Source organism: Rhinopithecus roxellana, chromosome 5 (assembly GCF_007565055.1).
Source record: "Rhinopithecus roxellana isolate Shanxi Qingling chromosome 5, ASM756505v1, whole genome shotgun sequence".
NCBI lineage: Eukaryota > Metazoa > Chordata > Mammalia > Primates > Cercopithecidae > Rhinopithecus > Rhinopithecus roxellana.
In genome coordinates, this window is record NC_044553.1 from 79,499,728 (window position 1) to 79,514,773 (window position 15,046).

At 45.9% G+C, this 15,046-nt stretch overlaps 1 protein-coding gene across 1 annotated transcript in view; it reads left to right on the forward strand.

Annotated features, from left to right (window-relative positions):
• Positions 1-14,157, forward strand: part of PTPN9 (protein tyrosine phosphatase non-receptor type 9) — a 111,929-nt gene extending 97,772 nt beyond the window's left edge. The window contains exons 9-13 of the mRNA XM_010381893.2: positions 546-612; positions 7,305-7,383; positions 10,188-10,338; positions 11,304-11,511; positions 12,316-14,157. Of these exons, the coding sequence (XP_010380195.1) occupies positions 546-612; positions 7,305-7,383; positions 10,188-10,338; positions 11,304-11,511; positions 12,316-12,530 (720 nt within the window). The 3' untranslated portion in view covers positions 12,531-14,157. The remainder of the gene's footprint in view (positions 1-545; positions 613-7,304; positions 7,384-10,187; positions 10,339-11,303; positions 11,512-12,315) is intronic.
• The last annotated feature ends 889 nt before the right edge of the window (positions 14,158-15,046 follow it).

The following is a 15,046-nucleotide window of genomic DNA, read 5'->3' on the forward strand; positions in this document are numbered from 1 at the left end:
TTTTTTTGTATTTTTAGTAGAGATGGGGTTTCATTGTGTTAGCCAGGACGGTCCCGATCTCCTGACCTCGTGATCCGCCCTCCTCGGCCTCCCAAAGTGCTGGGATTACAGGCGTGAGCCACCGCGCCTGGCATAAGTTTTTAATTTTAATATATTTATCTCTTTTCTATTATTACTTATGCCTTTGGTGTCATATCTGTGAAGACTTTGCCTAAACCAAGGTCACAAAGATTTGCTCTTACCTTACATTTTATTCTGAGAGTTTTAATAGTTTTAATCCCTTACATTTGGTCTTTGATCCATTTTGCGTCAGTTTTTGTGTATGGTGTGAGGAAGGAGTCAGCTTGATGTCTCTGCATGTAGATATCTACTTGTTCCAGCACCATTTATTGAACTGAGGGTTTGAGCTGGCCATTTCACTGCTCATTTCTGCTCAACAAGAAGAGAATATTCACACCTTGGGTTTTATTTACTGAGTACATCATTTTATGACCCAAATGGTATATTCTGTGTAGCTATAGTGATGTCTCCTTTTTTATCATTAGACAGATTACATCAATGCCAGCTTCATGGATGGCTACAAGCAGAAGAATGCTTACATTGGCACACAAGGTAAGCTGGTCCATCCCTCCCATGTTGATTTTGTGCCATCTACTTATGATTCCTTGTGCCAAATGATAGCATAATTTTTAAACGAATGGTAACTTGAGTGGAGGTTTTGGCCACTAGATCCTGGCCTTTTATAAAGATTGGTGGTGGTTGAGAAAAGCAGATAAGAAGTCTGGGGTTTCTGTACCAGGTATGCCTGGAAACTCACCCCATAGAGATAAACTGGAGATTTAAACACATAACACTATGGCCTGCAAGTTTTGGGGCTATTTCTTAATATTGGCAAGCGTGTAGGGTATCAGAATTCATCAGCCAGTGAGCTCTTCATGCTCTTCCTCTCTAGTAAGAGGCCAAGAATAGCGGACACCCCAGAGATTGAGTCCAATCTAGGAATGAGTATTGCTGTCCTAATAGGCCTAGGCTGGTTCCTATACCATCACAGAGCACTCCAATAAATGTTCTGACATAGATAGTATGTGCTAGTAAGTCTGACAGTGAAAACTGAGCTCTAGGAGGATTTCTCATTTTTTTTCTCTCTCTTTTGAGACGGAGTCTCGCTCTGTCACCCAGGCTAGAGTGCAGTGGCACCACCTCAGCTCACTGCAACCTCCACCTCCTGAGTTCAAGTGATTCTCCTTCCTCAGCCTCCTGAGTAGCTGGGACTAAAGGTGTGTGCCACCACGCCTGGCTAATTGTTGTATTTTTAGTAGAGACTGGGTTTCACCATGTTGGACAGGCTGGTCTCGAATTCCTGACCTCGTGATCTGCCCACCTTGGCCTCCGAAAGTGTTGGGATTATAGGCATAAGCCACCATGCCCGGCCTCTAGGAGGATTTCAGATGGAGTTTCTATAAATGTTCCTATGATCCTAGTACTCTTCCTGACCTGGCCTCCCCATCTCAAGAATATCATGTCACTTTCAAAGATGGTAGGAGGAAATAATAACACAGAAAGACAACAGACCATCAATGGGCGTAAGGCCCTTTGACCACTGCAGAGCAAGATATGGTGGATACCTCCTTAATCAAGTGATCAAACTTAGTATCACCAGTAAAGGACAAAGGGACATTATGTATACCTCCTGATATGATAAATTGAGAAATAAATATCACCTGCATTGTGTATTGCCAGTTTTAAAATCTGAATCTAGTTATGGGAAACACTCCAGATTGTGTGACATACTATAAGAAAACTGGCTCAGACTCTCCAAAGTTAATGCCATAAAAAACAAAAAGGCAGAGAACTGTTCTAGATTAAAGGGAGACTAAAGAGAACCATGGCCGGGCACAGTGGCTCACACCTGTAACCCCAGTACTTTGGGAGGCTGAGGTGGGAGTATCACTTGAGCCCACGAAGCAGAGGTTGCTGTGAGCCGAGATTGCGCCACTGTACTCCAGCCTGGCTGACACAGCGAGAGCCTGCCTCAAAAATAAATAAATAAATAAAAGGACTGGGCGCAATGGCTCACACCTGTAATTCCAGCACTTTGCGAGGCCGGGGCAGGTGGATCATCTGAGGTCGGTAGTTCGAGACCAGCCTGACCAACATAGAGAAACCACATTTTTTTTTTTTTTCTTTTTTTTTGAGACGGAGTCTTGCTCTGTCGCCCAGGCTGGAGTGCAGTGGCCGGATCTCAGCTCACTGCAAGCTCCGCCTCCCGGGTTTACGCCATTCTCCTGCCTCAGCCTCCCGAGTAGCTGGGACTACAGGCGCCCGCCACCTCGCCCGGCTAGTTTTTTGTATTTTTTTAGTAGAGACGGGGTTTCACAGTGTTAGCCAGGATGGTCTTGATCTCCTGACCTCGTGATCCGCCCGTCTCGGCCTCCCAAAGTGCTGGGATTACAGGCTTGAGCCACCGCGCCCGGCCGAGAAACCACATTTCTACTAAAAATACAAAATTAGCTGGGCGTGGTGGCACATGCCTGTAATCCCAGCTACTTGGGAGGCCGAAGCAGGAGAATCACTTGAACCCAAGAGGTGGAGGTTGCAGTGAGCCGAGATTGTGCCATTGCACTCCAGCCTGGGCAACAAGAGCGAAACTCCATCTCAAAAAGAAAAAAAATAAGAGGATCTGTGATTAGAACCTCAATTGGGAGAAAAAAACTATTGAAGACAAACTATGGAGACAATTGGAGACTTTGTGTTAGCCAACATTATATCCATGTTTAATGTATGTTTAAGGTGATAATGGTATTCTTGTTTAGGAAGATGTCCTTGTTTTCCTAATAAATGCTCAAGTATTTGGGCATAAAATATCATAATGTCTGCAACTTCTTTATTTTTAATTAATTAATTTTTTGAGATGGAGTTTTGCTCTGTCACCCAGGCTGCAGTGCAGTGACGTGATCTCAGCTCACTGCACCTTCCACTTCCAGGGCTCAAATGATTCTCCTGCCTCAGCCTCCCGAGTAGCTGGGATTACAGGCACCTGTCACCATGCCCAGCTAATTTTTGTATTTTTGGTAGAACCAGGGTTTCGCCATGTTGCCTAGGCTGATCTCGAACTCCCGGCCTGAAGTGATCTGCCTACCTCAGCTTCCCAAAGTGCTGGGATTACAGGCATCAGCCACTGCGCCTGGCCTATATTTCTACTAATGATGTCATCTATTGAGAAGACCTATTATATATCAGATGCATAAATGCTATCTAATTATTATAGAGACTCTGCAAGGGAAGTTTATTAATTTATAGATGAGCAAACTGAAACCCAAAAGTTGACATGACCTTGGACCATGCAGCTAGTAAGTGGCAGAACCAGGGTTTGAACTCATGTTTGCTTGATTCAGAAGTTTTTACAAGCCAAGTCAGTGGATTGTTTCACCTATGTCAGTATAAACTGCTGACTTTATTTCTTGAGAGAAGTCTACTGTTAAAGGGTCTAAGCTGGGAAGTACAACTTTCCCTTCTAAGTATCTCTCTTGAGCCTGTGAGAAGTTTGCCCAGTCTGAATCTGGTAACTGAGTTACCATGTGCTCTGACTGCTCAGTACTCCAATTCTGCCAGTTGTCTGAATGTGGAAAATGAAGTATATGAGAGTTGCTGTGGTGCAGGAGAGTAGGATGTGGATGAGGCTGAGGGTCAGAGATGTGGAAAAGGTGTCCTTACTGTCTTCTTGATGTGTATACTAGATGTCCGTTGTGGAATATTTAGAAAACAAAAATAATCCCTCATAACCCTAGGACCCAGAGATAATGTTAACATTTTACAGCATCTCCTCCTAGACCTTTATGTATGCATACATGCAGATATAGGCATACAAAATATTTAACCAGGCTGGGCGCAGCAGCTCAAGCCTGTAATCCCAGCACTTTGGGAGGCCGAGGTGGGTGGATCACCTGAGGTCAAGAGTTTGTGACCAGCCTGGCCAACATGGTGAAACCTTGTCTCTACTAAAAATACAAAAGTTAGCCAGGCATGGTGGTATGCGCCTGTAATCCCAGCTACTTGGGAGGCTGAGGCACAAGAATCGCTGGAACCCAGGAGGTGGAGGTTGCAGTGAGCCGAAATCGTGCCACTGCACTCCAGCCTGGGCAACAGAGTGAGACTCTGTCTTAAAAAAAAAAAAGGCCGGGCGCAGTGGCTCAAGCCTGTAATCCCAGCACTTTGGGAAGCCGAGATGGGCGGGTCACGAGGTCAGGAGATCGAGACCATCCTGGCTAACACGGTGAAACCCCGTCTCTACTAAAAAATACAAAAAACTAGCCGGGTGAGGTGGGGGGCGCCTGTAGTCCCAGCTACTCGGAGGCTGAGGCAGGAGAATGGCGTAAACCCAGGAGGCGGAGCTTGCAGTGACCTGAGATCCGGCCACTGTACTCCAGCCTGGGCGACAGAGGGAGACTCCGTCACAAAAAAAAAAAAAAAAAAAAAAGGCCAGGCACGGTGGCTTAAGCCTGTAATCCCCACACTTTGGGAGGCCAAGGCAGGTGGATCACCTGAGGTCAGGAGTTCAAGGTCAGGAGTTCGAGACCAGCCTGGCTAACACGGTGAAACCCAGTCCCTACTAAAATTAGCCGGGTGTGGTGGTGGGCGCCTATAGTCCTAGCTGCTTGGGAGACTGAGGGAGGAGAATCGCTTGAACCCAGGAGGCAGAGGTTGCAGTGAGCTGAGATCACACCACTGAACTCCAGCCTGGGTGACAGAGTGATATTCGGTCTCAAAAAAAAAAAAAAACTAAACTTTTAATTTAACCAAATATGCTCTTTCTATACACATCTCTTATTTCATTTAATGGCATCTGTGAATACACACCTTTCCATAGCAAAAAATACAGCTCTTACAACATCAGCTTTATAGACTGTATAAATTATGGGTATACTATTATTTATTTATTTATTTTTGAGACAGGGTCTCACTTTGTCACCTAGGCTGGGTGACAGAGTGGTATGATTATGGTTCACGATCATGACTCAATGTAGCCTCGGTCTCTCCAGGCACAGGTGATCCTCTCACCTCAGTCTCCTGAGTAGCTGGGACTACAGGCATGTGCTACTACACCTGGCTAATGTTTGTATTTTTTGTAGGGATAGGGTTTCACAATGTTGCCCAGGTTGGTCTCAAACTCCTAGGCTCAAGTCATCTGCCTACCTCATCCTTCCAAAGGGCTGGGATTACAGGTGTGCGCCATTGCACCCCACTTGACATGCCATAATTTAATTAATCCTCTCTTATTGGACATTTAGCATATTTCTAAGACCTCACATGCTTTTGACATCATCCACTTCTGCAGAGAGGGCATTCCAGTATCATGTTAGTGCTTGCTAAAAGACTTAGCAATAATGGTAGTAGAACCAGCAGACTTCTAGGCCAAAATTAACCATTAGTACTGCCCTGCTTTCCTGAAAGCAGAAAGGGAGGAAACACCCAGAAAGTATAAGGAATTATCTTGAGTTGTTACTTTTTTTTTTTCTTGAGATGGAGTCTTGCTGTCACCCAGGCTGGAGTTCAACGGTGCGATCTAGGCTCAACGCAACCTCCACCTCCCGGGTTTAAGCAATTCTCCTAACTCAGACTCCCAAGTAGCTGGGATTACAGGCACCCGCCATCATGCCCAGCTAATTTTTGTATTTTTAGTAGAGATTGGGTTTTACCATGTTGGCCAGGCTGGTCTCGGACTCCTGACCTCAAGTGATCCGCCCGCCTTGGCCTCCCAAGTGTTGGGATTATAGGTGTGAGCCCTGCGCCCGGCCGGTTACTGTCTTGATCAAAGTGGAGTTGGTAGTTCACAAGTATCTTCAAAGTTACTGCTGAGTGCTCAGCCCTATGCAGGTTCTAACTAAAAAAGGAGAATCTGGCCAGGCACAGTGGCTCATGCCTGTAATCCCTTGTCCTTAGGACAATGTTTACTGAGATATCATTAATTCCCACAAAGTAAAATAATGGATGGAAGAGTATATAAATTAAATGGTTAACCAGCTATGCCATCAAAAGCAAAAGAGAAGAAGCTTCACAAGGAATGAGGTGGTCAGAGAAAGCTTCAAGGAAGAGGCGGCACTTGAAAATGGGTAGAAAATGAATAGCATTGGAGGTAATGGAGACAGCTTGAGCAAAAGAATAGAGACCAAAGTGAGCATGGTGTGTCTATGTTCTGATGAAGAAACTTTTAAGAAAGATTAAACTGGTGGGGTTTCCCAGAGTAGACTGGAACGGAAAAAGGCCTATTCAGAAAAGTAGACTGAATAGTGTTACAGTAACTTAGACAGAAGATGATGTGGTCTTTGTGTCAGTGAAATTGAGCAGGAAGAGCAAGATGGGGAGAAGATGGAGGGCAAAAGAATAAAAAGCAAAAACATTTCAACGGTAAAAAATCTCTAGGATTTGGTGACTGACTGCTTCTGGGAGATGAAGGAAATGGGTAAGTCAGTGTTGACTTCAACTTTTTAAGACTGAATGGTATTGTTAACAGAGATAAGAAAGTTGCAAGATAAAGCTAATTTTTCTCTTTTTTGAGACGAAGTCTCATTCTACTGCCCAGGCTGGAGTGCAGTGGTGTGATCTTGGCTCACTGCAACCTCCACCTCCTGGGGTCAAGCAATTCTTGTGCCTCAGCCTCCCAAGTACCTGGGACTACAGGCATGTGCCAGCACACTCGGCTAATTTTTGTATTTTTCATAGAGACGGGGTTTTACCATGTTGCCAGGCTGATCTCGAACTCCTGAGCTCAGGCAACCTGCCTGCCTTGGCCTCCCAGAGGGCTGGAATTATAGGCATGAGCCACTGCACCTGGCCAAGATAAAGCTAATTTTGAAGGAGGAGACTTAGTTGCAGACATAATGGATCTGAGATGATGGGAAACAGAAGGTTAATGGTTTAGTAAGCAATCTGTGATTATAAAACTGAAGCTTAGGTGAGATGAAAACATCTAGAGACTCATACACAGTTGACACTGTCGGCCTGGATGTGATGGCTGAAGTTCTGATGATTAAGGCTCTGAGAGGGTATGTAGTAGTGCTTCCCAAACCTACCTATGACTCACCTGGGGATCTTGTTAACATGCAGATTCATGTTTCTTATACTCTCCCATACGATGCTGGTGTGATTTGTCCATGGACCACACTGAATAGCAGGGATGTGGAAAGATGAGCAGGGAGCTAACATCTATGGTTTGGAGTTACCATTGGGGAGTAAAACAGAAGAGCCTACAAAGGAAAAAAAGTGTTTCCCAGAGTCATGTTTCTTGTCTTCTACTCTTATTCCAGGTCCTTTGGAGAATACCTATCGTGATTTCTGGCTCATGGTATGGGAGCAAAAAGTCTTGGTGATTGTCATGACCACCCGGTGAGTTAATCCCTTTTTTCCACTGGTCTCCACCTCCACTCTGTCCCTAAGCATAGGTGATTGAAGAGGGAAGTTTAGCTTTTAGAAATAATGTGGGCCAGCCTGGCGCAGTGGCTCACGCCTGTAATCCCAGCACTTAGGGAGGCCGAGGCAGGCGGATCATGAGGTCAGGAGTTCCAGACCAGCCTGGCCAGCCTGGTGAAACCCCATCTCTATTAAAAGTACAAAAAATAAGCCAGGCATGGTGGTGTGTGCCTGTAATCCCAACTACTTGGGAGGCTGAGGCAGGAGAATCACTTGAACCCGAGAGGCAGAGGTTGCAGTGAGCTGACATCATGCCATTGCACTCCAGCCTGGGCTACAGAGTGAGACTATGTCTCAATTTAAAAAATAATTTTTTTTGAGGATTAGGAAAGCCATGGCAAAGATTTTGAGATATCTCTTAGCTAATCCACAACCCGGGTATCGTGGAGATGAATAGATCTAACTTGTTAAAGCTTTAATCCCTGGCTCTGGCAACCCTGTGCCAGTTATACCCTATTTTGAGGTCCTGGCCTTATCCACTAAAGGAAGTTCTGGGAAACATGGGACAATTCTTTAATGTGTTCCCTATTTCCAGAGGGGTGCTCTCTTCCTGACTACCGAATTACCAGATCCCCTTTGCTCTCCATTTGTTGCTACTTTTTTTTTTTCTTTTGAGATGGAGTCTCACTCTGTCTCCAGGCTGGAGTGCAGTGGCGTGATCTTGGCTCACTGTAACCTCCGTCTCCCAGGTTCGAGCAATTCTCCTGCCTCAGCCTCCTGAGTAGCTAATTTTTTTTTTTTTTTTTGGAGACGGTATCTCGCTCTGTCACCCAGGCGGGAGTACAATGGCTCTATCTCAGCTCACCGCAACCCCCGCCTCCCGGGTTCAAGTGATTCTCCTGAGTAGCTGAGATTATAGGCACGTGCCACCATGCCCAGCTAATTTTTGTATTTTTAGTAGAGATGGGGTTTTACCATGTTGGTCAGGCTGGTCTTGAGCTCCTGACCTCATGATCCGTCACCTCAGCCTCCCAAAGTGCTGGGATTGTAAGTGTGAGCCACCGTGCCCGGCCAGGAAGGTTTTAATGAAAGGAATATTTTTGAAAGTTTGGTCTACAAATCTGGCAAATTTCAGGAATAACCTATTTCAGATGAGGAAGGAAAAAAATGAATGTTCAATTTCCTTCCTTAGCACTGTTATAACCACCTCTTATTTAGAGAGGAGGTAGTGGTAGAAGTTCTACCTTGGAATACTTTGGGGGCACTGTAGGGTGGCGAGGTAGATTTAGGCTTTTTTTTTTTTTTCTTTGAGACAGAGTCTCACTCTGTTGTGCAGGCTGGAGTTCAGTGGTGCAACCTCAGCTCACTGCAACCTCTGCCTCCCAGGTTTGAGCGATTCTTCTGCCTCAGCAGAAGAATTCCCAAGTAGCTGGGATTACAGGTGCCCACCACCATGCCTGGCTAATTTTTGTATTTTTAGTAGAGATGGGGTTTCACCATGTTGGCCAGGCTGGTCTCGAACTCCTGACCTCAGGAGATCTGCCACCTCTGTCTCCTAAAGTGCTGGGATTACAGCAGGCACAAGTCACTGTGCCCGGCCTAAGCCTTTTTTTTTTTTTTTTTTTTTTTTTTTTTTTGAGACGGAGTCTCGCTCTGTCGCCCAGGCTGGAGTGCAGTGGCCGGATCTCAGCTCACTGCAAGCTCTGCCTCCCAGGTTTACGCCATTCTCCTGCCTCAGCCTCCCGAGTAGCTGGGACTACAGGCGCCCGCCACCTCGCCCGGCTAGTTTTTTGTATTTTTTAGTAGAGACGGGGTTTCACCGGGTTAGCCAGGATGGTCTCGATCTTCTGACCTCGTGATCCGCCCGTCTCGGCCTCCCAAAGTGCTGGGATTATAGACTTGAGCCACCGCGCCCGGCTTTTTTTTTTTTTTTTTTTTTTTTTTTTTTTTTTTTTTTTTTTTTTGAGACAGAGTCTCGCTTTGTCATCTAGGCTGGAGTGCAGTGGTGCCATCTCAGCTCACTGCAGTCTCAACCTCCTGGATTCAAGCAATCCTCCTGCCTCAGCCTCCTAAGTAGCTGGGACTACAGGTACCCACCACCATGCCTGGCTAGTTTTTGTGTTTTTAGTAGAGACAGTGTTTCCGTGTTACCTGGGCTGGGACTTCAGGCCTTTACACAAACCTCCTGCTAACATTCCAGGAGATGTGTGTTTATCAGTTCTCTATTATCCAACATCTCTTATTGGGGAAGACAATAAGCAGTGGCTGAGGTATAGGCCAGAGAGTTCTCTCTGATCTATCATATTTTCTCTACTGTTTTTTTTTTCTTTTTCTTTTTTTTGAGATGGAGTCTCACCATGTTGCCCAGGCTGGTCTCAAACTCCTGGTCTTAGGTGATTTTCCTACCTAAGCCTCCCAAGTAGCTGGGGTTACAGGCATGCACCACTACCCCCAGCTACTATACTGTTTTTTTCTCTGTTCACCCAGTATTTATCCCACATATATGAGAAGTACTATTGCATATTAGGAAAAAGACCAAATGCTGTAGTAAGTGCTCAGTAACTGTCTGCTATATGAGTACATGCAAAAACCTTAGCTGTGAGTACATTTGTTTAGAGTGAAGAGGTTTCCTTTCCTTTCTGCTGAGAATAAATGGTGTAAGTTAGAAGCAATGCAACAGATGATATTGCTGCTCGGGGGTATATCAGGTCTTTGTGGAAGCCAGGTTACTGCTGTGGAGAGGAAGGATGGAAGGCTTACCTTGCTCTGTGTGTCTTCAGCTTTGAAGAAGGCGGCAGGAGAAAGTGTGGCCAGTACTGGCCTTTAGAAAAAGACTCTCGGATCCGATTTGGCTTCCTCACAGTGACCAATCTAGGCGTGGAGAACATGAATCATTATAAGAAAACAACGCTAGAAATTCACAACACAGAGGTAAATCCAGGTTTCTTTTTTCTCACCTTGTTGAAACAGGGGGAGAATACTTACTGTAATGAAAATTTCCAGAGGGAATAGATAGGATACCAGGGAGGTTATGAGTTGCTTCTGTTTTTCTAGGGACAGGATGAGGATATTTCACTCACAGCCAATATAGCCATATTACTGCAGCACAGTAGGAACATTAAATAGGAGTAAAGCTTATAATTTTAGATATCTGGGGCTGGGTAAGGCCGGGTGCGGTGGCTCAAGCCTGTAATCCCAGCACTTTGGGAGGCTGAGGCGGGCGGATCACAAGGTCAGGAGTTCAAGACCAGCCTGGCCAACGTAGTGAAACCCTGTCTCTACTAAAAAATAGAAAAAATTAGCTGGGAGGCAGGAGAATCGCTTGAACTCACAATGCGGAGGTTGACGTGAGCAGAGACCTCACCACTGCACTCCAGCCTGGGCGATAGTGAGAGACTGTCTCAAAAAAAAAAAAAAAAAAAAAAGGAATCTGGGTCTGGGTGCAATGGCTTAGTCCTATAATCTCAGCGCTCTGGGAGGCAGAGGCGGAAGGATCACTTGAGCCCAGGAGTTCAAGACAATCTAGGCAACACAGTGAGATCCCGTCTCTACAAAACATAGAAAAAATTAGCTGATCATGGTGGCACACACCTGTGAGGTCAAGGCAGCAGTAAATTTGATCATGCCACTGTACTCCAGCCTGGGCGACAGAGTGAGATCCTGTCTCAAAAAAAAAATTCTGGATCTTACAGTATAGGAATTCTGCCTTTTCCAAACAATTAACCAACCCTTCCTTTGGGTTTGTAGTAAAGAAGCAGTTACGGGAAAAGTTGACAGTGGTAGATAGGAGCCTTGGTGGTAGGGATAACCAGGGTGTTGAGAATCTGGAAAAGCCAGTGATAGCTAGGGACAGGCAGAAATAACCTCGTTAACGTTTACTTCTTTTCTCATCTAAGGAACGGCAGAAACGCCAGGTGACCCACTTCCAGTTCTTGAGCTGGCCAGACTATGGTGTCCCTTCCTCAGCAGCTTCCCTCATTGACTTCTTGAGAGTGGTCAGAAACCAGCAGAGCCTGGCTGTGAGCAACATGGGAGCACGCTCCAAAGGGCAGTGCTCTGAGCCACCCATTGTGGTCCATTGCAGTGCAGGCATTGGCAGGACAGGTAATGCACCTAATGCAGCTCTTGGTGTCTGCAGAGGCAGTAGGGGTGGAGGAGGAAAAGCAAAGCTGTTAGCCCACATCTGTGATTGGAGAAGGAACTCACTTGCTCCCTTGGTGGTGAATTGCTGTGAAAAATCCCTCTTCTAATGTCCTTTTGGTGGACCAAGTAATGGCCAGAATATATATTTCACAAGCCAAGTCCTCTTGGGGTTGATGTTTTATATACCCCATCATAATGCTGACCCTGTCACCTGTTAGCACTGTCGCTGCAGGTATCCCAGGGAGCTCAGCTGGTCTGCTGCTTCCTTCCCATACAGCCCTCCCTGGAGGGACTCCCTCCCTGTGCTGTGTTGTCCCTTCTGGAGCCAGTTAGCAGCTTTTGTCTTAAGGGCATGTACATGGTAGAAAATGTTGGCCTTTCTAGTTCAAAGGTCCTTTGGGAGAAAGTTGGGAATAGGTTTGTGTTAGGCCTCTGAAAAACTTGTGGACTCTGGAAATTAGGTGTGGGAGTGCTGTCAGTCTGTCTGTCTGGGATTGAAGCAGGAAGTTCCCCTATGTCACCTTCCCGTTTCCACTTCCTGTTACCCCAGTGTATGTCCTGAGAGGTAAGAGGCCTTCTCATTTCTCTGGCCTCCAACACTCCCTGTGACCTCCCCTCGAGTCCTTTCAGGCCTAAGGCCACCTGGCCTTCTGCCAAGAGGTGCTTTGCCTTTGAATTCATTCATTCAGTTCTCCCTGGGTTATTTGGTAGAGGGAGGAAGAGAGGAGAGGTAAACCAGATGTGATCACTTCCTTCCTTCTTCAGGTACCTTCTGCTCCCTGGACATCTGCCTGGCACAGCTGGAGGAGCTTGGCACCCTTAATGTGTTCCAGACGGTGTCACGCATGAGGACCCAGAGGGCCTTCAGCATCCAGACCCCTGAGCAGTACTATTTTTGCTACAAGGCCATCCTGGAGTTCGCAGAGAAGGAGGGCATGGTATCCTCTGGCCAAAACCTGCTGGCTGTGGAGGGTCAGTAACTCTCCCACGAACCTCCTACCTGCTGGCCAGCCTTTCTTAAACTATCCTGGACACCGCTGAGCCTATAGGTTGCCATCGGTTACACTGAAGCCATGGATCAACTTCTTTCTTGTGTCTCCCGGCACACATGTGCACACAAGGCAGCCTTTCCCTTTGGCTAGATAAATGTGGTGAAATTGCCACTACAAAGGGCCAGCAGCAATGTGTTCTTAATTCCTAGCACCTGCTATCAAACTGTGCCTTATTAAAACCAAATTGTGGCTATTGATTTTTGCCAGGGTCCCCGAGGTAAGTGGGGAAGGAACCTCCCTCCTCCTTTCTCCCGCCATTCTCTTTCTGGAGGTCTCCTGTCTCCAACTCCTTCCCTTTGCTAGGATTTTATGGGGAGGTTTGATGAGCATTTGCCTTTCTCCCCAGAGAGCTTGACCAAGTTACATATTCTAGAGATCGTCCTGAGTGCCAAGCACGTTTATAAGTAGGGCGTGTATTCCAGTCCTGTCATTCTGTGTGTGTGCGTGTGTGTACTTATATGTATGGGTCCATATGTACGTGTGTATATAATATATATTGTATGTGATAATATGATCGTATTCTATAAATACATATACACACAGATATTCCTTTGTAGAAGTTCCTGGGGCTCTGTGTTGCAGTTCAGGACTCCTTGCTTCTTGGACCCTACTATTTATCCTGGACTAGCTTGGGTTGGTGATCATGTCTCCTGTTGTCAGGCTACAGAGTGGTGGAAGAGGACACACACACTTCTCCATGTTCCTGCCACAGGGGCCCTTCCTTAAGTAATGACTTATCTCCCTCCTGTTGGAGCCAAGAATGTATTAGTTTGTGGTGACACTGGGTTAGCTCAGCATGGATTTCCCTTATCTGATGATTTTTCTGCGTTTACTTGGCCAATTTGGGGAACAGACCTCCACTGTGATTCCATACTCTTTGCTTTCACTATCCCATGGATGGGAGGTGGAGGGTAGAGATGAACTCACTGAGCAGCCAGAGCCACATGCAATCGGTACGAAGTCTTAGAAGGAAGGAGGTGTAGCCCAAGTATGAGAGAGAAAAAACTACTAAGAAAATGCCTCCCTGGAAGGATGAGCTGGGGCCCTTTTTCTTTTGCTGGATGGTTCCTTTATGAAGCTTGGCCGTCTACTGAGATGCCCATCTCTTCCTGCCTGCTAGCCTGCTAGACCCTCAAACTGGGTGGGTTCTGTGTCAATAAAAAGCTTTACCCTCTGGCTGAGTGAGGTGGTCCCCTGCAATCACTGTTTGTCCTCTACCCACCCAATCTGTCCCTGCCTGCTTCCAGCCCACTCATCCTTATGTGCTAGGGATAAATCAAGAGTCCTTAGCACTCCACATTCCCAAGAAATCCCAGGAACTCCTAAACCTTCCCCTGTCACAGAAGATGAGGTTGGCAGCTGATCAGACCTCAATAATTTTATATTGTAATAAGCTCTTTGAATGTGTATATTCTTATTTTTTACAATCATTTCATTTTTGTATTTAATGTCAATGGACTGAGGCAGATTCAGAAAATAATTGTAATGTTCATATTCAATATCTTACAGTGATACAGTTTTGTATTTACATATAAATATACCGACATGATCAAAACCCTTTTAGCTTCATCAATTTAGCAGCCTGGGACATGAGGGAGGGGGTCCAGGAGCTGGTCTGGGAGGGATGAGGGAGGCAGGGAGGGACCCAAGGCTTCAGTATCTGAGACTTAGAGTTCTGACACTATGAGTTTACCTTGTCTGTAGGCCATGGCCCTATATCTGGACAGAGGGACCAGCACCAGTTCAGTGCTTGAGATGTGCTAAGCGCTATGCTAGGTGCTTTTCTCCTCATTGCTTCATTCAAACTTCACAACAATTCAGTGAGGTATTATCTTCTCTCCCTTCTCCTGTGCACCCCTTTCTCATTTCTATATAGATGAGGAAGGTGAGGTCCAGAGGGTTACAGTGATTTGCTCTAAAACGAGCTCAAGTTGGTCTGCTTACAAAGCCTGTGGTCTCCTCACTGCATGGAAGATGGAGATCTTGTCTTTGGAGAACAGAGGTTTGTTTAGCTGTCCTTTCAGAGTATAAATAGTTCTTAAGTTCCAGGTTGTTGTTCTTGTGCCCATGCTTCATGTAGTAGACTCGAAGGGCGACAGGGTTGGTGACTGACTCTCCTAGCTAGGACCTCCTGATGTAGGGTCCTCATGTCTGCAGAGTACCAAAAGGGTTGTCATTCTCCTCAGGAAACTCCCTATCTATGGATACATGGTGTTTGTGAGAAGATCTTGAGTCATTTGCATTTCTCTTAGAAAGAATGGAACCAGAAGCTTTGTCCATGGAAGACCACTCCCCATATCATACCTGTTGGCTGGTGATGGCTTGCCCAGTTGGGGCAATTGTGGCTGGGAAATATTGGGGTGTTCTTAATAATAGTCATAGCAACCAATTTACTGGATGCTTACTCTATTCCAGGCACTGTTTAGAGTAATTTCTAGGTATCA